This window comes from Kogia breviceps, chromosome 3, assembly GCF_026419965.1.
Source record: "Kogia breviceps isolate mKogBre1 chromosome 3, mKogBre1 haplotype 1, whole genome shotgun sequence".
NCBI classification, from domain to species: Eukaryota; Metazoa; Chordata; class Mammalia; order Artiodactyla; family Physeteridae; genus Kogia; species Kogia breviceps.
In genome coordinates this window covers 149,696,631-149,718,724 of record NC_081312.1, presented here as the reverse complement: position 1 = coordinate 149,718,724, position 22,094 = coordinate 149,696,631, and the positions used below count along the sequence as shown (strand labels likewise).

Sequence of the window (22,094 nt, the reverse complement as noted above, 5' to 3'; positions counted from 1 at the left end):
AAAAAATTAACGTTATTTTGAAATAATTACAGATTCACGGGCAGTTACAAATATACTGAGTTTTGATGTATAATATGTAAAATATGGCACAAGCCATTACTACAATCTACATTCTAGGCAGTGCATCTAGACCCGTGGACCCTGTGAGAACTCATCCAATCAGAACCCAGAAAGGCCTTGGCCATGCCCTGGCCATGCCCACTGAGTTGTTTGATGACATCACTCTCAGAACTCTAGTAACATGGCATCGAGTACCCAGCATGGATCAATTTAAAATGTGAATTTTTGGCGCTTGGTGAAGAATAATAATTTGACTAAACTCATCACAGAAATATTTAAAGGTAAAAATTTGACAAAGGTGTACAAATTAAAACAGTATATATATGTGTGTGTGTGTGTGTGTGTGTGTGTGTGTGTGTGCTGTGTGTGTGTGTGTGTTATTTATTTATAATAATAAAGGTAACATTTACTGAGCATTTATTGTGTCCTAGGCACTATGCCAAGCATTCTGTGTGCACTACCCTTGTTAAACCTTCCAGCAACTCTTTGAGGTAGGAACTATTGTATCACTATTTTATAGATGAAGCAGAGGAACAGAGAGGTTAAGTGACTTGCATAAGGTCACATAGCTACTAAGCAGCAGAGCCATGATTAAAATTCAGGTCTGCCTGATCTTAGAGCCCAAGTTCTTACTCATTTCTCTCTATGTGTCTCTGGGAGCATTTTAGAAGGATGTGCTTGCCTTGGGGTCAAAGCCTAAGGTCATGCTAACTCCAGAGCTGCCCCTGCCCAGAAAAACTGACTTTTTCCTCTTTGCTGTGATGGATGGACGGAGGTCAGGAGGGATGAGCCAGGGGAGTCACCACCCCAGACAGAAGGGGTGCCGGAGGGGAGGTGAAGGCACATACCTCGGAAGCAGAAGGCGTGGTGCCGGGACAGCGGGTCCAGGAGGCCTGTCTGGTTGGGGTAGAGATAGACGGTTCTCACACCTGGCTTGTCCCCGCCGCAGGCAGGCCTTGGGGTGACGATGGGGTAGCGGAGGCTGCCGTCAGATAGCCAGCCTGCGTAGCACTTGTCCAGGCCGTGGCTCCAGGCAGCATAGAGCTGGCCCGTGGTGGCCAGAGTGGCGTTTTGGGTTTCACAGAACTCCTGTGCTTCCTGGAAGGTGAACTGCTCCAGGCGTGTGGCGAAGAACACCTCCCCTGGGGGCAGAGGCAGATGGCAGGTGTGACCCTCCACCCTCATGGCCAGAGCAGCCTCTGCTCACCCAGGGGCAGGGCAGCTGAACTAAGATGAGTTGGTTTCTCACCATGGAAAGAACCTCCCCTGCTTCCCTCCTTTCTGGATTCTCCAGTCACACTTAGACACCCCCTCCTCTGGTTGAGAGAACTCCCTTGGGCACCCTGTGCTCCCCTAAACCACAGCACTTAATCACTGAGCACTGAATGTTGTGGACCTGCCAACCCACCCGCCCCACTGTCATCCCCACCCTGTGAGCTCATCGAGGGCAGGAGGCGGGGCCTGTAGCCGCTGTTGGGGGTTGGGGTCCTAATACTCAGAACAATACCCGGGTCTCTGTCTGATTTGGGGGAAGGAAGTTCACATTTACTGAAAACCTGCTTATACCAGGCACTTTTCATGCACGTCTTATTTAATACTCAAAAAAGTCTCTGACATAAGCACAAATCAGCCACATTTTATAGATGAGGAAACTGAGGCCTAGAGAGGTTAAGTAACTTGTCCAGTTCCCAAAACAAGTGAGGGGCAATGTTGAGATCTTTCCTGAATACGAGCATTTCCAAAATTAGGTCACTGGAACGGTAATTTGGTGATTTTAATTGAAATGAAAAGAAATGAAATAAGACCAAACAAAGGGTCTGTGTTTAACTAAGCTTGGGCGATGCTTGGTTAAGCAGAGTTAAAGAGATTTTTTTTACTGCAGGACTTCTCAGAGCCTTTGATTTGTTCGTGGGCATATTGGGATTCTCCATGAGGCAGAAGGTGTATATAATGCTTTTTGGTATAAGTAAATTAATTCATTTATCCATAGTACTTATTGCTTTTTCAAGAAACCAATGCTCCCCTGCAATGCTGGGGAATCCACATGAACCATCTGGGAGGGAGAGGAGGGGCCTGACCTGAGAGACTGGCTGGGAAGCCCTTCTTTCTTAAACAGGATCCTTCCCCTGCTCCCCGCCCAGGTGGGAATGGGATTAGGTGGGTGGTAATTCCCTCTTCTCTGTGTCACCCTGTCAGCGCCCTGCCTGTCTAGAGACCGAAATGTGAGAACGTGGTCTGTACCATCGAGTCTGTCCACGTAGCAGTAGACATCGTAGGTTTCTGATGGTGGTCGCACGCCATAGGTCCGGACCCCTGGGCTGCTGTCCTTGTCACCCACACACGGGGTCCGTGGGCTCACAATGGGGTATCTGCAGAGGAGGATGGGAGGGGCGGATGAAGGCCTGTTCTGGGGGCTGGGGATGCAGGGCCTCAGAGTGTGGCCGGCAGGTCTCACTTGGGGACTTGGGCAGGGTGTGTCTTCTGCTGTCCGGTGGGATTCAAACCAGGAAGGAACCTCTCATGCAGCACATTGCCTGTGTGGCTGGGGGAAGGGTCTGGGGGCCCCTGGGGGATTCCTGGCTTCAGAAGAAAGCCCACGGCATGGAAGGGCCAAGCTGGGGAGGACTGCGGGGCTTGACAAGGAGCTCTCTCTATGTCTCTTGAGGTGAAATGGCCAAGGAGTTAATGTCACCTGAGGCCCATCCCCACTGTCTCAGAATATGCCTTGATTCTGAGGGAGAAATTAAGGGATTCGCCAGAAACCACTAATTAATGAGCATGCAGTGTGCTGGGTGCCCACTCTGGCTCCCCAAGCCTGACCTCTCATGGTTGGGTTTGGGTTAAGAGGGGAGCCCAGCTAGTCTGTCACCTGACGGTCTGGTCCTGCAGCCAGCCAGCATCACACTGCTCGTAGCCTGCTTCATAGGCGGCCTGGAGCTGTTCGGGCGAGGCGATGACAGCCCCGGTGCGCAGGCAGGCCTGCTGGGCCTCCTCAAAGGTCAGTGAGTAGCGGGATAAGCCCGGGCGGTAGTGGAACACAACTCCTGGGTCGGGGAGGAGAGGGAGAGAAGGAGAGACAGGTCAGGCTCAGGGCATGGACCAGGTGCCACAATACCAGTGACTGTGGTGCCTGGTTCTCAAGGCTCTGCAGGTGCGGAGGGAGCCCTGGCTCCTGGAGGAATGACCTCCCTTCATCCCCTCCTTCCTTTCCTACTCCCGATCTGATTCCTAGTCAAGCTAGTCCTCTCTGCTTGTTCAAACCACTCTCGAGAGAGAGAGCCTTCTAGGACTCTTCTGCCGTTAAGTCTTCCCAACCCTCCTTTCTGGGCTCCCCACTCCTAGGATGCTCATTTTTCCCATTACTCTTTAAATCAAATGCATTTTCTCTTATGATGGAAAGAATAAACAATCATTACAGAGCATTTGGAAAGTACAGAGAAGAATAAGGAAGAAATCAAACAGCCACTGCATTTCTTCCACTTGGCCCAGGGCCCAGGGTTCAGGGGGTGGGTGGTCCTCCTGAAAGTGGCTGCAAGAGTTTGTGTGGGTGCACTGGGGAGTGAGCTCATAGCTTTTGCCAGATTCCCAAAGGGTCTGCAGTCCACACGGCTTATCCTGCAGCCCCTACTTACTCTGACTCCCCCATTGCATTCAACTGGACACACATTTGCTTTTGACACTGCCCTGGGTGACTGGCCTGTTTATGTCACAGCTATGGATCCCAAATCTGAGTCTGCCCCTGTTCTTGTCCTGTTCTGGGTTAGACGTTCATGTGTCCATTGGCACCTTCCCATGTGGTGGCCACATGGAGAGAGCGAGGGTCTCTCCAGCCCTGGGCCAACCCTGGGAATCAGCTATTGTTGGTGTTACTCCAAAACTTCTACACAATTCTTCCTTCTCAACATACTGTATTAATCTGGGCAATTCAGGCTGAAATCTCACTTGGTGGCATCGTGGGTGTGATGGTGGATGGCAGTGTCCATTTGCCCCTCCTCCAGGAGGGGACACCACCAAGGTGCTTAAGGAGGCCACCCCAGTACGTCCTTCCTGATCACGGACTTGAGTCTGGGGACCAGCTGGGCTTTATGTGATGTGACATCCTAATCATCCAGACACTTATTAAGCACCTGAAACACCATCATCCCAGAACTGGGGTGGCAAACATCTTCTGGAAAGGGCCAGACAGAACACATTTTAGGCTTTGTGGGCTAAATGGTTTCTGCACAACTATTTAATCCTACCATGATAGCCCTAAATGGCCACAGACAACATGTTACCAATGGGTGTGGTTTTGTTCCAATCAAACTTTATTTGTGGACAATTAAAGTTTGAATTTTATATAATTTTCATTATATGTCACAAAATATTCTTCTTTTGACTTTTCCCCTCAAGTATTTAAAAAGATTCTTAACTCTTAGTTCATAGGCCATATAAAAACAGAGGATGGGCTAGATTTGGTCCACGGGACAGTTTGCTGACCCCTGTCCTGGAGGGTCAGTGCTGTGAGAGGCCCAGGGGTCACCCAGTGCAGCCGAAATCAAGCAGTTCTATTCTGCGGAAGTGCCTGATGGGGGTAGGAGGGCCCCTGGGAAAAAAAGCCCCCATTCTCCATCACACTTCACCTCTACCTGTCGATATATACCACCTATGACTTCATTGGAAAGAAATGCTTTGTGGCAAAAGAGCCATAGACACACAAAAGAGCGTGGGTATCACTGGTCTGGCCCATCCCCCTTGTTTCACAAATGAGAAGAGTCAAGTCTGAGAGGAGGGAGGCCTGTCCCAGGTCCCAGGTCAGGCTAAAGGTATAGAAGACCCCCAGGCCAAGCTCTTTCCACCTATCCCCGATGCAGCCCCCTGAGGGGCGGGCACTTACCCCCTGGCAGTCGTGGCTGCCCAGGGACCTCGGTTGCACCTGGGGCTGCAGTCACCTGCACGACGAGGTCCTCGCTGGTGAAGGCCGTCGGAGCACCCAGGCCAGGTGTGGACTCCTCGGGAAAGGCCCAGGGCCGGGTAGCCTCTCCGGTCCTGTTCTCGGCCTCAGAGAAGGTGGTGGCCCCTACTTCGGGGGCAAAAGTGAAGGGCTCCTCGGGCTCCAGGGCGGTAGGGGTGACGTCAAAGACGGGTTTCACCGTGAGGATCATGCTGCCTCGGGCTTCACCCTCGGTGATGTTTCGGGGCAAAGGCAGCTCCACATCAGGCCAGGTCACCGTCTGGATGGTGATGTCCTCCTCACCACCCACCCCGAAGAAATTTTCTGGGATGTCCACAAAGTCTTCACCTGGGCCCGGGGGTTAAAGACAGGCATTAGTGCTCAGCCTGGGGCTGGCTTGGGGGAGATGCGCAACGGATCGCCTCCTCCTCTGCTAAGGAAGGAAAACACCTACTGTGTGCCTGGTACCTGGCCAGGCCCATTGCAGGGGGCCTCATCGATTTGAGTATTTATTATAGGGGTGCCCACGGTTTCCAGACTGCACGAGAATGCAGTCACCAGAGCATAAGACTGACCAATCAGCTCACTGCTTGTAAAACCATCTTGTTCCAACATCCCTTCCTGATTAATGCCAGCCAGTTGTCTCCTTACCTATCTTGTGAGTATCTGTTGACCATCTGATGTTATAACTAGCCAACCGGACAATGTAAATCAGCTACAAAGGGAAATGGAAAAATCTTCCCAAGGATGCAGGGGCTCATGAAGTTGATGAAGGTGACATGAGAGAACTGCCTGCCTCAGTCATGAACAAACGGGGGTCTGGCAGAAACAAGCCATTGAGTAATTAACAAAGAGAGCAACTATGAGGATGCTAGAACTTCAAACAGGGTGGTAGGAATATTGAAAGGTTAAGAGAAGCTTTGGGGAAATCCTAATTATTTTTACACAAGGTACCCTCTTCATCTAAGATCAGGCTGTGGAAGTTAAACATGAAATGAGATATGTTGTTGTGCTAGCACCAGTTTTGTCATAAAATTTACTCAACTCCAAATTATTCATTGTTTTTTTTCCCCCTCCAATAATTAGCACTTAATTGTAAGTATAACCTAGACTGTGTAAAATATAAGATAAAAACATTTTTTAAAGTTTTAGTTTAGTTTTACTTTTAGGCCTGGGTATGCTGCAGCCTCCAGTGCTTCTACCTTAGTTCCCCTAGGAACCCGTGAAAATAGGGGGTGCTAAGATAAGGGGTTCAGGTACCCAGTGGCCCTTTGGAAGGGGTAGAAACCAGCCCCCCACTCTCAGATCTCATCCTCTGGGCCCGAGTTTTGGTGGCACAATCCCCCTTCTGGCCTCCAGCCCAAGCCCACCTGTGTAGCAGATGGCGTCGTAGCGGGATGAGGGGTCGGGGTATCCCGTCTGGTTGGCGTGCAGGTAGACGGTCCTCACGCCCAAGAGGTTGCCCCCGCAGTTGGGCCGGGCCTTGGAGATGGGGTAGCGCACGCTGCGGTCGGCCAGCCAGCCGGCGCTGCACATGTCCATGCCACTCTGCCAGGCCAGGTAGAGCTGGCCTGTGGTGGCCAGCTGGGCGCCCAGCCGCCGGCACTCGTTGGCTGCCTCCTGGAAGGTGAACTTCTCTGGGGATGTTGCATAAAAGACTTCGCCTGCGAAAGACACAGCCGGCAGGGTGAGGAGCTCCCTCCCACGCCTGCCCCGTGTCCCCAGGGAGATCCATGTGGTTCCTCCGGGTTTGGCCTCTAACTTCTCAAAGCCCTGGTCCCACATGTCTGTATTTCAGATCCTGCCCTCCACTTCCTATGGGCTTTTGGGTGGGGTGATGTCAGTTTCCTAAAACAGGGACCAATAAAGAATCTGCCAAAAAGACAAAGAAGTGAGGAAAGTGCAGAGCAAATGTGAGGCCCTGGGAGGAATCTCCTGCCGGAAAGCATCTTCGCCCACACTTTGCTATGGAACTTCCTACCACCGGGGCATCTCTCCTATGAGTCAAGCATTGCCCACTGGAACAATCTTTTTTTTTTCTTAAACTGATTTAAAAAAAAATATTTATTTGGCTGCGCCAGGTCTTAGTTGCGGCACGTGGGATCTTTGTTGAGGCATGTGGGATCTAGTTCCCTGACCAGGGATTGAACCCAAAGCTCCTGCATTGGAGTGCAGAGTCTTAACCACTGGGCCACCAGGGAAGTCGCTGGAGCACTCCTTTTTTTTTTTTTGCGGTAAACGGGCCTCTCACTGTTGTGGCCTCTCCCGTTGCGGAACATAGGCTCCGGACGCACAGGCTCAGCGGCCATGGCTCACGGGCCCAGCCGCTCCGCGGCATGTGGGATCTTCCCGGACCGGGGCACGAACCCGTGTCCCCTGCATCGGCAGGCGGATTCTCAACCACTGCGCCACCAGGGAAGCCCATGGAGCACTCCTTTTTACAATTCCAAATTCTGATGGGAAAAGCAGGCATCAGACTTTGACCCTAATAGCAGTGTTTCCCAAATTGGGGTCTCTAGGCCCCGAAGAGTCCATCAGGGCAATGGTGGGGGCCTGTGGGCTCTTTTTCCAGTTTTTGAAAACCTAACAAGGTTGTGCTGCAGGGAGGGATAGGGTGGTGGGCATCGCCCCGGGGGTTGCTCTGGTTGTCCCTGCTCAGTGGCAGCTCTGGTTGGCCCTAATCAGTGTCCTTAATTAGCCCAGAGTGGGAACACAAATATTCGTTACTTAATCTACCGGCTTGGGCCCTGGGGTGAGAATGAGGAAGGGGTCACGGTGGTGAGGAAGCTGGGGGCGTTCCCTGCCTCGCGGTGGGCCAGGTCGTCAGCCTTTCTCCTGCCTGGGCGCAGCCGTGATCTCGTGATCTCGGGGTAGCGGTGGAGGTGCAGCGTTTGCAATGTCGAAATGGGTGAACGAGTGCTGATGGGGGAAGGGGTGTCATCCACTTGCCTGGGTAACTTGCTCAGCTCTGACTGTGACCAAACTTAACTCCCTTTACAAACCAGAGAAAGACGATAGGTTCCTTCTTGCTGCCCCTGGTGCTCTCCAGAGCTAGCCCGTTGGGGCGGCCTGGATAGGGCTGGGGGCTGGCAGCACAAAAGCTGAGAGAGGGCAACTGGGAGGCCAGCTCTCCCGGGAATGACATTTCTGATAGGCTCCCCCTGGAGTGGCCTGGGTGGGAGGGGGTCCTTTGTGAGGGTGACAAGGCTGAGCTGGGCTTTAATTGTGCGGTGGAGCTTGGGACAGCGATGGGCTGGTCAAGCAGCGGGGGTCCTGGCTGGGAGGAACAGTCGCAGGTGAGAGACCAGCTATAAATATTCTTGGGCCCAGTGATGGCCCAGTTTGCAGGTACCTGGGGCCACTGAGGCCCTCCCCAAAGTGGAGAGTGAGGGGGGCCAGACCCTTCCTTCCTGAACTCTTCCCTCCCCCACCCACGCTGGGCATGATGAGGCTGGGGGCCAGGGAGGTGGGAGGGGCAGGGGCGGGGAGGAAGGCCGTGTTGAGTGTGTGATGTCCTGGGTTAACGCCCTGCCCAGGAGGAGGCCCCTGTGATCCTGAGGGTCAGCAGGATGAAGGGATTGGGGAACCGGCTCTTGGGAGGGGGGTGGGTGGCCTCACCCTCCATCTCCTCTGCGAAGCAGTACACGTCATAGGTTTCATTGGTGTCGCGGATGCCGTAGGTTCTTACGCCGGGAAACTCATCCTTGTCCCCATAGCAGGCTTCCCTCGGAGTGTGGATAGGATACCTGCCGGGAACCCAAAGTAGGGATGTGACAGTCAGGAAATGGAGGGGGCCAGTGGCCCGTGCCCTTGTATCCTCCTCCCTTGTGGGAGGAAACGGTGACTTACTGATGTGTTTGCTGAGATCTGCCTAGATCTGTGGGCTACTTGTTTCTATAGCCTTTTCCCCAGCTTTATTAAGATATGTTTCCACCGTTACTGGTGATTAAAGGCGGACCCCTTTACTGAATATTTATTGGTACCAAGCACGTTCTATCAGGAGCTTGCAAATCTTTTCTGTAAAAGGGCACATAGTAAATATTTTAGGTCTTACAGGCCATAGGGTCTTCATTGTGACCCTGCCATTGCAGTGCGAATGAAGCAACCACAGACAAAATAACAGGAGTGGGTGTGTTCCCATAAAACTTTGTTTACAGAAACAAGGGGTGGGTTGGATTTGGCCCATGAGCCATAGTTTGCTGACCCTTGCTCTGTATCATGTGAGTCTCACATCAGCCAAATGAGGTGCTATGACAGCTCTATTTTAAACTGGAAGAAACTGGGGCCCAGAGATGTTAAGCAATTTGTTCCAGGTCACACAGCTTCCAAGTGTCAGAGTTGGGATTTGAGCCCAGCTCCTTCTGAGGCTGAGGTGTGGGCTCTTGCACTATGCTAGGCTGTTGTCATATCTTGCTTTAAAAAAAATGGCTAATGGGTTTTGTGTCCTAAGATCTTTTGCCTACCCCAAGATTACAAAGGTATTTCCCTTTGTTTTCTTCTTGTGGCTTTGTGGTTCTGGCTTTTGCATTTAGAGCTCTGATCCACCCCCAATGAACGGTCTCATCTTGCTTTTACAGGCTTGATCACACAATTGCAGTCCCTTGAAGGCAGGGCTCTGACTGTCCTGCTGCGCAACCTGTTCCTCAGCAGCTGTGCTCAGGGAAAAATGCACCAAGAAGCTTAACTTACGTATGTCTTGCCTTATCAAAGACAAACTGAATGTAAAGTGGTTTACAAAAATGTATAAACGACAAAGGTTTAAAAAGATGTAAGTGAAGAAATCATGGCCAAGGGAAAAATGAGTAGGAAGAATAATCATGTGTAATTTGCTTGGAGAAGATGTTCATGTAGTGCAAAGTTGCTAGTGGTCACTCACTCCACCGCAGGACAGAAGACCAATGATTTGGGACTGGTCATCGGGGCCTGACCTAGAACTGGTCAAGGCATCCCTTCAGCCCCAGCTGAGGTTGGGCTCTGTGTCTGGCTGGCACCAGCTCAGCGCTGTTCAACGTTCCAGCCCATCATCCACCCTACTCCGATGGTAGCCTGGGGCTCACCTGACAGTCTGGTCTGCCAGCCAGCCGGCGTCGCACTGGTGGAAGCCGTCCTCATAGGCGGCCTGCAGCTGCTCGGGAGTGGCGATGATGGCGCTGTTCTGCAGGCAGGCCCGCTGCGCCCTGTCAAAGTCTAGGGTGTAGCGTGTGGAGATGGCTCTGTAATGGAACACGATGCCTGCAAGACACGTGATGGCAAGAGAGCAGGTCAGGCACAGCCTCTCGTCACCCAGGCCCTTGCAGAATTAGGGCAGGAGTCAAGGGGATGTAGAGACATCTGGTCGGGCCCCTAGCTGATGGGTAGCTCCTGTCTCCACATTTGCATGTGGTCCTTCTGCCTTTCCTGGAACACCTCTGGTAATGGGGAGCTCACTACCTCACAAGGCACCTTTTTGGAAACCTGTGATAATTCTGATAATCAGAAAGTTCTTTGACTTGAACTAAAGCCTGCCTCCTTATAATTTTTTTCTGGTCATTCCAGGACCCTATATTTGCTTTGCAGAAAGGGACACTTAGAGCTCCATGCACCCTCAGCCCAGGGGCATCCTAGTGGGAATCCTGTTTAAGGCACAGGCAGGAGTGGACCGTCTTTGGCAGAGTCTCCCAGCAGGAAAAATCTGGTGCTGACTGGAGTCCTGGAGCCAACCAAGGACAACCATATTCCTTGGCCCATCGAGAGCAAGGGAACCAGGGAGTCCTCATCCCTTTCTTTGGCTTCTGGAACTGGAGGTGGGGGAGGGAAAAGACACCTGGGTAGAGAGTCAGGAGACTGGGGAAACTTCATTCAGGCAAGTCACTTAACCTCAGTTTGCTTGTCTGTAAAATGGGGATGATCACAAGGTAACCGAATCACAGGACTGATGGGAAGAATAGACTGTCATTTACATGCGACTGTGACCCTGAAGAATTTAATTCATTTAAATTCCAGGGAGAGTGATATTACCAGCTCTGTGTTACAGAGGAAGCAACTGAAGTTAAGTAACTTGACTGAGGTGCAAACCATCAGGGGGAGGAGCCGGGATTTGAAAGCCAGACAGCCTGGCCCGAGAGAGGATGCCATTCTGGTTCTTCCTGCAGGTGAAGCAGGGCCCCTGTGGGAGGAGGCTCTCACCTTTCACCACGACCTCCAGGGTGGCCTTGCTGTCCTCGATGCCGTGCATCACCTCACAGCGATAGATCCCAGAGTCATTGGACCTCAGGTTCTGGATTTCCAGGGTGGCGTCGCTGGGGATGGCCGGGTAGTTGGGCAGCGTGACCCTGTCTCGGTAGGCACTGTTAACCCGCACCTGCCCTTCAGTCGCCACCAGCAGCACCAGCTCCTTCTCCTTGGAAATGCAGCTCCACTTGATTCTTGGGGCGAGGGGGGCGGTGGAGGGGGCGGTGGTCACGGGGTGCATGGGGTCGATGAAGTAGCAGGGGATGGTGACGGAGCTCCCCAGGAGGACCCGCAGCGGGGACGGTTGAGGGATGCTGACACTCAGCGAGTTGTCAGGGTCTGCGCGGGAGACACGGGGGTGGGAGACAGACCTGTTAGTGCCCAGAGAGGACCACCCAGCCTCCCTGTCAGTGCTTCTGGAAATGACAAAGTCCCACGAGTGTGCTGGTGTCTATCCTGTGCCATATGGAATTCCCTTTCCAGAGCAGCTTTCTCAAGACCTCCGGTCTCTGTGCCTCAAGACAGGAACTATGGAGCCAGAAAGGGCTGCAGAGGAGGGCAGGGGAAGCTTCAGAGGGGAGACCACCTCTCTGTTTCTCAAACTGGGATACCCAAAGCGATGCCAAGCCATAGGATAAACAGAACCCATCTTCCTGGAGTGACAGCTTGACTCAAAAATTGGCAAAAAATTATCTGGGGATAGAAAAAATTATTATAGGGAGGAAAAAAAATCCACACAACTTTTAAAGCTAAGATATAAAAATATCAAATACTTAAAGAGGTCTGCTTCAGGCTCCATCCTGACCTTGCAGGAGGATGAATCGTTCTCTTCTGCTGTTGGGGGATTGCGAGCCTAGCTGGAGAAGCATCAGAGAGGATCGGACATTTAAGTCCGCAAAGGGTCAGACTGGGGTGGGTTGGGGTGGGATATGATTAGACTCCACAAAAACACATGGAGAGCATTGATAGGGAAGATGCAGCGTGTCTGCCAAATCCTGTTAGAAGTTAAAGATCTTCCTGGAATTGGAAAGAAAGATCCTTTGAAAAAATAGCACCTTTCATGGAGATTCAGACACTTATTGAATCTTTTTCTCCAGGAGAACCTAGAGGTTGAAAATAAAGATGTTTCAGGTTTTTGTGGGTGGCAGATACATAACAAGGCAGGGAAAGGGGAGCCAGGAATGTTTGGGGTGAACTCTAACCTTCTGATGTCCTGGTCGGTCACCACCAGGCCCTTCACGGAAACCTCCCTCTCTGATACTCAGCCCTAGCACATGATACAGTGTGGTTTTAGTGGTGGTGGTTCTCTGGGGACAGCTGGAAGTGACAGCAGCGCCTGGCTCTAAAGTTTTTAAAGCTCTCAACCAACCCTCGTGAACTGGGTGGCCTGTGTGGGCAAACCACCCCAGGTTATAGCCAGGGGTGGATATTTGTGGGTCCCAGAGCAAGAGTACACATGGAGACCCATGGACCATATGTCTAAATATTTAAAAGCTATAAATCAAGCCAACAGATTGTTAAGTAAAACATGTTCTATCTTCTTATTTGACAGTGATACTTTTCAAAATGAAAAGCCAGATTCAAATTTAGAATTCTTGGATTCCTTAGAGTTTTGCATTGAGATGTGTTGGCCAAGCTGGAGGAGGGGAAATCAGGACCCCTTCTCTTCCCACCACAGCTCTGCACTTAGAGGGGTCTGTGTGTACCCCAGTCCTCACATTCCCAGCTCTGTCTACACTCAAACAGCCACCCCTTCACCTCTCAGACTGGAGGCGTGGTTCCTCCATGGGAGGGTGGACCCAGAGGAGCGAACCATGCAGCCCTGGAAGTGACTTGGGTCCAGCTGGACAGGGAATTGTGGGCATTCTGGGTACCCAGAGGGAGCATAGATCTGAGCGGACACATCTCACTGGCCCGACAGATTCCTCATTCTTTAGGGAGCTTTGGGGCTGGAGGAGGGTAAGAGGGGCCTCTAGAGTGATGGCCCAGAGTAAACGCCAGGGCTAGCAGGACTAGGTTCGGCTCCCCGCCACCAGAGTCCTGTCCTCAGTGACTGCTGGTAGATGAGACATGAGCGGGGATGCCCTCACCTGAAACTTCTGCTGAGATGGCTGCTGCGATGACTCTCAGAGTCACAAACACGAAGAGTAAAGTGGTCATAGTTCACCTGGAAGAGAGGAGTCATTCGGAGGTTCAGATACACTGAGGTTGAGGGTCATGTGTCACATGACAAGTGTGATAAACTCCTGGCCTGTGGATCTGAAATTGCATCAGGATAAGGAGGCTATACTGTATAAGCACAGGGAACTCTGCTCAATACTCTGTAATGACCTATATGGGAAAAGAATCTAAAAAAAGAGTGGATATATGTATCCGTATAACTGATTCACTTTGCTGTACAGCAGAAACTAACGCAACGTTGTAAATCAACTCTACTCCAATAAAAATGAAAAAAAAAAAAAAGGTAAGGAAGCTGCATGTGACTCGAGAGATATCTTCTCCAAGAATCCCCTCCTCACAAAACCTTCGTGGATTTCTCAGTTTAATTACCGGTGTGAGGCTGGAAACCTCCTCCTACCTTTTCTAGGGAACCTCTCATCTTCTGACCAACAAAGGCTCATCCTAAAGGATCCCTGCAATGGTTGATTTTCTGTCAACTTGACTGGGCTCAAATATTTGGTCAAACGTTATTCTGGGTGGGTCTATGAGGGTGTTTTGGGATGAGATTAAAATTTTTTTAAAAGGTTTTTCTTTTTTTTTTTTTGATGTGGACCATTTTTTAGTCTTTACTGAATTTGTTACAATATTGCTTCTGCTTTTTATGTTTTGGTTTTTTTGGCTGTGAGGCATGTGGGATCTTAGCTCCCTGACCAGGGGTCGAACCCACACCCCCTGCATTGGAAGGCGAAGTCTTAACCACTGGACTGTGAGGGAAGTCCCAAGGATGAGATTAACTTTTAAATTGGCAAACTGAGTAGAGCAGATTGCCTGGCTAATGGGGGTGAGCCTCGCCCAATCAGTTGAAGGCCTGAGTCAAACAAAACGGCTGAACCTCCCCCGAATAAGAGATAATTTCTCCTGCGTGATGACCTTCAAACTGCCTTCAGACTCGAACTGAAACATTGGTTCTTCCTGGGTCTCAAGGCTTCAGACTCAGGCTAGAACAACACCCTGGCTCTCCTGGGTCTCTAGCTTGCCAAAAACCTCAGTAATCATGTGAGCCAATTCCTCAGAATAAATCTCTTGCTATATGTATACACACATCCAAATGGTTCTATCTCTCTGGAGAACCCTGACTAACACAATTCCCCAGGCCCGGAAAAGTGACATGAGTTACCCAACCTCCCTGATGAAATCTGGACCCGCCACTAATTTCAAATTCAGGAATCTTGTGCATTTTAGGATGGATGATGCTCCAAGATTTGGGGCACAATTCAGGGGCCTGGTTCAAGTCAGGGGAAGGATGCTCACCCAGAGAGCTCTGTGGGATGGACAGATTAATAATTTAGGAGAGAAATGAGAGCCCAGGATCCCTGGAGCCCTCTTGCTGGCCCTAACAATGACTTCATGTGAATTAGAGAAACAAACTTTCCTTATTGCCATCTGCTGGAAAACTGTCACGCTAAGTATACTAATCTTTGAAGGGCATCCCCTGCATAACTGGGATCCTGACTCCAAGTGGGCGAGTGCAGGTAGACCCCAAGAAAACCCATCTGAATTTGCAGGAGATCAACCAGAGCCGTGGTTCTCAACTTTGGCTGCACGTTGATATCACCTGGGCTTCAGCCTGGTCCTCAGACGTTTTAAAAGCTCCCCAGAAGGTTCTAACATGCAGCCAGGATGTGGGCAGTCACACTGCCGATGCCTGTGACTTGCACCCCATGACACGTGCCCGTGGATGTTTACTGAGTTGTTCTGTTGGATGGACCTGCATTGGCGCCTTCCCTGCCCTCCTCTCAGTCTGTGAGTGTTTAGTCTTGGTTTAATGAGTGTTTGCATGTTCCGCCGGAAGGAGGGAGGAAGCCTGGAACTAAAGACAAGAAGGGAGCTTTCAGAGGCTGAGAGTAATGCCCAACTGAGGCTGCGGCCAGTGTCCCTGACCTTGACTGTGTCAGCGTCTGATGGCCCAGCAGGCGTCGCTATTGGCTCAGTCACCATCAGCTGGGGCCGGGTGGATGTGAGGATGAGGGCCTCCTGTGGTCCCCATCTCTGGAATCTGTGCGGGAGGGGCGGGCAGGGCCCAGGACTCTGGGGACCCTCTTGGGTGACCCCAGTCTGTCGTTTGAGTGATCTTTCCACTGCTATCCTTCATTCATTCCACGTACGCTGGGCCCCTGAGGGATGAAGGGCCGTCTGTATGGGTGCTGCAGGAGCCCCAGAGATGGAGCCATGAGGCACAAAATGAGTGGGAACTCTGGGAAATCCCAAAGGCTTAAGAAGGAGCCCCTCTCTTCTCCTCAGGGATTTTTCTCCTTAGAGGCTGTCTTCAAAAAGAAAAATCTCTGGGGCTCCAGGTTCTGGCTCTCTCAGGTCCAGTGTGATCTGCCACGGCCAGGAAATATTCCCCCGGAGGCTAAAACGGTCCAGTGTCTCCTTCACTGTGAGGAGGGGCTAGGCTTGTGGGCCCCCCTCTTCCCAGAGCCTCAGGGAAATTGTGTCCAGACACAAGGCCGCCTGTTCTTCCCTCAGAACACCCTTCACGGGGAAGTTCTGTGTATGTTTTCGGAGTTGTGCTTCTTTCCTCGCTCTCTGAACAAGCCTGACATTGTCCGGGAGGCAATGGTTCTCTGTGGGGCTTGGGCCCGCTCTGTTTTTCTCCCTGGCCTCGGCCACGAATGAAAAGGGCAGGGAGTGGGCATGGGGGGGGGCGGGGTGTGGGCAGAGAAACTCATTTTATTTCTTCTTTTTTTTTTAAGACAAACTTTGGGATAGAAACATCGCAATAAATATGCTCTTGTGTTTGCGTGTGTTTTCTCAGCTGTAAAGAAAATAGGGAGAAATTCCATTCTGTCTGGGTTCCAAGTGTCCCCAGGACTCACTGAGCCTTTATGTGAGGAGATGGAGTTTGCCAGTCCCGTCAACAGGGAGGCCTTTCTCCACGGGAGGCAGAGTTAGGTGTGGTGAGGGGATTGGGTAGCTGGGACTGAGGAAGGGGGAAGGGGGCGTCTGAAATGGAGGGAAAGAGGAGCCTGGAGAGTGGGAAGTGGATGCTGGGTGAAGGCAGGGGTGTGTGAGTGGAGCTTCTGTGGGAGCCATGTGTGTGAGGTTGGGTTCATCATCAAGGAATCGGCTTTTTTAAGGAGAGAATTATTAGGAGGCTTGATGGGAGAAAGTAAGCTTGCTAGTGCTTTGAACCTGAGCTGAGGCTGTGTGTGTGTGTGTGTGTGTGTGTGAGAGAGAGAGAGAGAGAGAGAGAGAGAGAGAGACCCATAGCTGAACACAGGAAAACCCTCCACCTCCTCATCAGCTAGACTCTGTCCCATGGTTGCCAACCCTGCTGGGCCTTTGACCTTTATCCCATCAGATTATGGGATTGAATGGGCAGCCTTCCTGCTTGCCCTGAATTCCTATTCCAGCAACGTGCAGTGGAGACCCCCAGACCTGGGTCCGAGTCCTGGCTTGGCTACCTCCTGCTCTAATAACACAGGACCCACCTCCACCGCTGTTTCAGAGACCGAGTAGGATAAGGTGCCAGGCAGGCCCTGCTTCTGGAGGGCGGGGGCTATGTCTCTGGCTTGGCCCAGCCCAGGGTCTGGTACTCAGCAGGCATCCACCAGCGCCACTCTCCTCCCACCTCCCTGGTGTCAGGCCTGGGTGAGCCCCTCAGAACGTGGGGACTGGAGAGAGTTTAGTGGTTACAGGGAGGCTTCTTGCCCTGGGATGAGGGTTGCACTAGATGACTTTCCAAAAAGAATAAAACTGTGTTTGCTTCAAAAACATCACCACCCTAGCAAACATTTGGAAAATAAGGAAACTAGAGAAAATAAATCACCATAATCCTCAATCCTAATCCAACCATTATTCATGTTTTGATAGTTTTCCTTCTGGTCTTTTTCCTTAGGCATCTACTTGCGTTTCATGGAGTTGTAATCATTTTGCATCCTATTTGCTTCTTCCACATACATAGCACAGTGGACCAAATGACTGCTTTTGGTTCCTTCAGAACTGATGGCTTTGGGGTTTTACAATCATGACCTCACTGCCGGAAATCCTTTCTATGTGGCCGGGACAGGTGGTCTTCAGCCTCTAATCGAACAGGAAGTGCTCATTCCTTCACGGGGTGACCCACCCATGGCTGGATAGCTCCAATTGTGCTCAATATATTCCAGGACAGAGTCAAGGTGACCCACCCCTATTACAATTTCCACCCATGAGTTCTACCCTCAGGGACCACACTAAACAAGCCCACTCCTCTTTTATGGGACTCATGCCAGATCTTCAGGGGTCTACTCTGCTCTCCCATCTGCTGTTCTCCTATGGAGATATTCCTAGTTCCTTCAAATGTTCCTCATGTGGCTTCTCCTCCCTCCCTGGAGCCACAGAAGGTCAAAGCTGGGATAGACTTCAGTGAACATCAAGTCCAACTCTTCCATTTTACAGGTGAAGAAACTGAGGCCCAAGGAGGTAAGTGATTTGCTCAAGGCCACACAGTAAGTTGGAGATGGAGCCAGGACCAGCGCTCTGGTCCCGAGTTCTCAGGACTGGCTGTCTTAATGCCAGGTTTGTGAGCTCCACAAGGCGGCGACCGTGTCTGCTTGTTCCTCACTGTCTCCCTGGCCCCCAGCAGAGTATCCAGCAGAGAGAGAGGGCAATTAGGAAATATCTAATGAATCAATGAATGAATGAATGAACACATGGGGGCCCAAGCACCTTAGAAGTCACCTCCTTCAACCCCAAGGCTCTGAGGGAGGAGGGTTGGGCTGGAGGCCCACATTTGTTGAGCACCCATGAGGGACACAGCCCTTTGAGGGAGACCCTTTTGCAGTCAATAAATCTCAGCTAGAGACATATATTGCTTGCTTGTGACGCGCACCGCAGTAATGATTCGTGCTAGTGCATCAGTACAGTGTGTGACTTTGGGAAGGTCACAGTCCAGGGGCTTCCCTTCCCAGGGCTCCAGGGAGAGCCAATGCTTGGCACTGGTCACGATGGGAGTATTTACACCACGGAAATCGGGAAACACTACAAACAAGGGCTTTTCTTTTTTTTTTTTCTTTCCTTTTTTGAGAGTGGGCTTACCAGCACACTCTTGGAAATTACTAACACTAAATAAAGACGGCGGCCGGCGGAAGGGTAATGAGCACATCTCCTTTTCTAATGAAGCCTTATTCCTCCTTCATTTTGCTGTCCTGCATGAGTTCTGAAGCTGACCCTGAAACGAAGGCCAGTTTGCCAGCCTGAGGGCAAGGTGGGCTCACAGTCACCTCCATGTCATATTCCCAGGCCCAGCCTGACAGCCACATTAGTGTGGACTCAGCAAATGTTTGCTGGTTAAGTGAATGTATTCACTCCCCCTTCCCTGACCCTGCAGGGCCCCTGTGTCCTCCATGAAGCCTCATCAGACGCTGCCCCTCAGTTCAGCTCTCCCAACTGTGACTGCTTGTACAGCCACTTTGGCACTTCTTTTTCTCTATTGTTTTACATACATTAGCTTGGCCTCATCATGCAGACTGTGACCTCCTTAAAGTTAAAATCAAGCCTTAAGTGAAAAAAAAAGTCCTCCTGTGTTAATTCACACAGTGCGGGTCGGGTGGGGAGTGGGTTGGGGGTCGGGAGACAAAAAATGGTATTTGACACCTACTTTTTAAATGAATGGGTGGATGCTCAATTTAGTAGACTGGTTGACCAGTACCCAAGGGGCTCTGTGTCTGTGACTTAAGTCCTGAGGAGGGATTCAAGAGGACCAAGGTCAGCCATTCCCCTAGCCACCAGCCTCCAGCACATCATTTATTTGCAGGCTAACTTCCCAGTGGTGCCTCTTCTCTTATCACTCATGGATCCGTGCATACAAGTGGTGGCATATGCACTTGAGATTGGAGTTTTAAACCCAGCATAGGGGAAGTGGTAGGGCTCCCACACCAAGGACACATCTGGCCAGAGTGACCCCAACTGCAGCTGCATCATGAACACCCATCACGGCATTCAGTCTAGCATAGACGCACTGAGCCCCTGCCGTGGTCGCCGAGGACAGGGCTCTGCACATAGTAGCCCCACAACCAACACATGCTGACTTGATAAGAAGTTACACCCAAATACAGTTTATGCCTCGATCTAATTTAAATGATGCCGCATGCGGATAGTCTTTTGATCTGCAATGATAACAAACCATGGGACCCCCTCCCCCACCAACTTGGTTAACCTAGGCTCATTCCTGCATTTGCCCCAAGCCTGGGCACAGGATGTGGGTTCAAGTAAAATTCTGGACTGTAAGTAAGATCCTAATGCTGCTGGTGTCGTCTCCAGTGACACAAGACCTGTCAGTCTCAGAGCTTCTCCATGTTCACTGACTGAGGGCAGCCCTCCCCGTTCCACCCTCAGGCAACAGTGAGCATCTTACAGTCAGAATCAGCTTATACAGTGGTTTCAGGGACCATCTGAAGACTACCTTTATGAAGGGTCTACTATGTGCCAGGAACTATACTCTGATCATAATGTTACATAACGCCATGCTTAAAAAAAACCTTTCAAAGATTGGTTTTGTTATCCTCACTTTACAGATTGTGAGATAACTGCTCAGAGAGGTTAAGCAACTTGCCAAAAGTCACACAGATAGTAAGTGGTTGAACTTGGCTTGGAACCCAGGTCTTATGGCTATAAATTCCACGTTTCTTCTCAACATTCCCAGCCCCTCTACATTTATTAGTTTTACTCATTCATTCCACTCTTCAGTCAACAAACATATTTAAATTCAGGGGAAGATAGGGGATGTTCTCGTTGAATTTAAGACCCAGAGGGTTTTAGGGATTGGTAGAGCATAAAATGAGTCCCTAATTAGTTCATCAGAGGGAAATTCACATTTACTCCACCTCTGCCCAGGACTACAGAGCACCTGAAATAAGGGCAGGGCTGGGGGGATCTTGACAAAGATTAACACAGGGTCCAGCCTGGAGGAGGTGAATTCCCAAGTGAGAGTCCTGACCCACTCTTGGACCTTCCATCAGCAGGGAGGTCCCCGGCCAGAGCTCCGAGTCCTGTCTTTCCCTGCATGCCTAGAAGTCCAGTGGAGGAATGGCCCCTGCAGCCCAACATGGCAGCTCTTCCCCAAAGTCCTTCAGGCAAATTGCCTGAGAGGTCCAAAAAAAGATGGCCACTGCACAAATCCAATTCTGCTCTGCTGGGCTGCAGGCAGTCCTTGTTAACTTCCTTCCAGGGGTCTTCAGGGCTGGTTTTTTTTTTTTTTTTTTTATTGCGGTACACGGGCCTCTCACTGTTGTGGCCTCTCCCTTTGAGGAGCACAAGCTCCGGACGCGCAGGCTCAGCGGCCATGGCTCACGGGCCCAGCCGCTCCGCGGCATGTGGGATCTTCCCAGACCGGGGCACGAATCCGTGTCCCCTGCATCGGCAGGCAGATTCTCAACCACTGCGCCACCAGGGAAGCCCCAGGGCTGGTTTTTAAAAGAGCTCCAATCAAGTCATTCTTGATTGAATGGGCCACGTCTCAGCCAGTGTCTGCAAAGGCATGAACATCGCTTGTTCATGAATAATTGGCCTCCTACAGCCAACTCACCAGAAAAGTCAATAGAGCTCTCCCTTGGGCTGGGTGTTCTGGACCTTTCTAATGTCCCACCCTGCCACGTGAGGAGCCTTGCCTCCACCAGCTAGAAGAACTGGCCAACTCCTTGCAGGGAGAGGCGACACAAGGGAAGGAAGCCCCTTCTGAATTTTAGCTTCAGACATCAGCCCAATGAGCTATTTCTGCCAACGTCAATCTGTGGCCAAACTCACTGTCCTTACCAGGGGCCAGGAGGATGCTGGTCCCACAACAGAAACAGCACTGGTCTTGGTTTGCTGAAGGTCTATGTAGGTTTGAAGGTAAAGGCCCTCCCTGCAGAGGTGGGTCATGGGCACAATGGGAAACTGGAAGGAGTAGACCCTAGTTCAGGGCACAGAGCACATAAAAGACTTGAGAAAATGTCAATTTCTCCTCTCTCGGGCCTTTCTGTCGTGATTCTCTTCACCCACCAATAAAGGTCCTTGCTAGTAATAACTGTTTGACCTGGATCTATTGTGACAAGAGATATTCTGTTCTTCATCTTCTCTCTGGGGTCCACTTTCAACCCCATGCAATTTCCTCAAATGGCCTCTTCTCAGTTTCCAGGGAGACAATATGATTTGGGAGAAGGTGGGTACCTTAAAAATACAACCTGAATCCATACCGTTGACTCATCGCTTGCTATCTGGGTGAGCTCGGGGAAGTTTCTTGGCAGCTCTGGTCAGAATATCCATGAACGAGGCCTCTGGAAATGGCTAATTTCCAGTTAGGAGGAGAGGCAGGGAATGATGATTCCCACGACAAATTGCTCTAAACTTCTAATTTCCTTTAAATCATCAATCAGAAGTCTTCATGTCCCCTGAGTAGTGTGATCCCGGGTGGGGTGGCAGGAGGAGATGGAGGAAGGGAGATTGTATCACACTGGAATCTTGAATGAGTCAGGGATGCTGAGCTCAGGTCAGGAGGGACAGCTAAAGCAAAAGGGATCTTGGCCTATATTTCGTGGAAGAACAGGACGAATGTCCTTGGAATGAAGTCCACCCCTGCCCATGGCCTGTAAGTTCCTACATGAGATGCCTACGTTCCTTCTCACACCTCATCCTACCTCGATTCCCAGCCACATTCTAGCTGTTTCTTGAACATAAAAACTTGTTTCCCTCTAAGGGCTTTTGTACCTGC

At 50.9% G+C, this 22,094-nt stretch overlaps 1 protein-coding gene across 4 annotated transcripts in view; it reads right to left on the bottom strand.

The window, feature by feature from the left end:
• ACAN (aggrecan) overlaps positions 1-22,094 on the bottom strand; it is a 60,837-nt gene that overhangs the window by 21,091 nt on the left and 17,652 nt on the right. For all 4 annotated transcript variants that reach the window (XM_067029869.1, XM_059056473.2, XM_067029871.1 and 1 more), the window contains 9 exons: positions 13,294-13,370; positions 11,159-11,542; positions 10,051-10,225; positions 8,612-8,739; positions 6,364-6,657; positions 4,937-5,341; positions 2,930-3,104; positions 2,302-2,429; positions 909-1,202 (listed from right to left, as the gene is read on the bottom strand). In XM_067029869.1, the coding sequence (XP_066885970.1) occupies positions 909-1,202; positions 2,302-2,429; positions 2,930-3,104; positions 4,937-5,341; positions 6,364-6,657; positions 8,612-8,739; positions 10,051-10,225; positions 11,159-11,542; positions 13,294-13,363 (2,053 nt within the window). In that variant the 5' untranslated portion in view covers positions 13,364-13,370. The remainder of the gene's footprint in view (positions 1-908; positions 1,203-2,301; positions 2,430-2,929; positions 3,105-4,936; positions 5,342-6,363; positions 6,658-8,611; positions 8,740-10,050; positions 10,226-11,158; positions 11,543-13,293; positions 13,371-22,094) is intronic.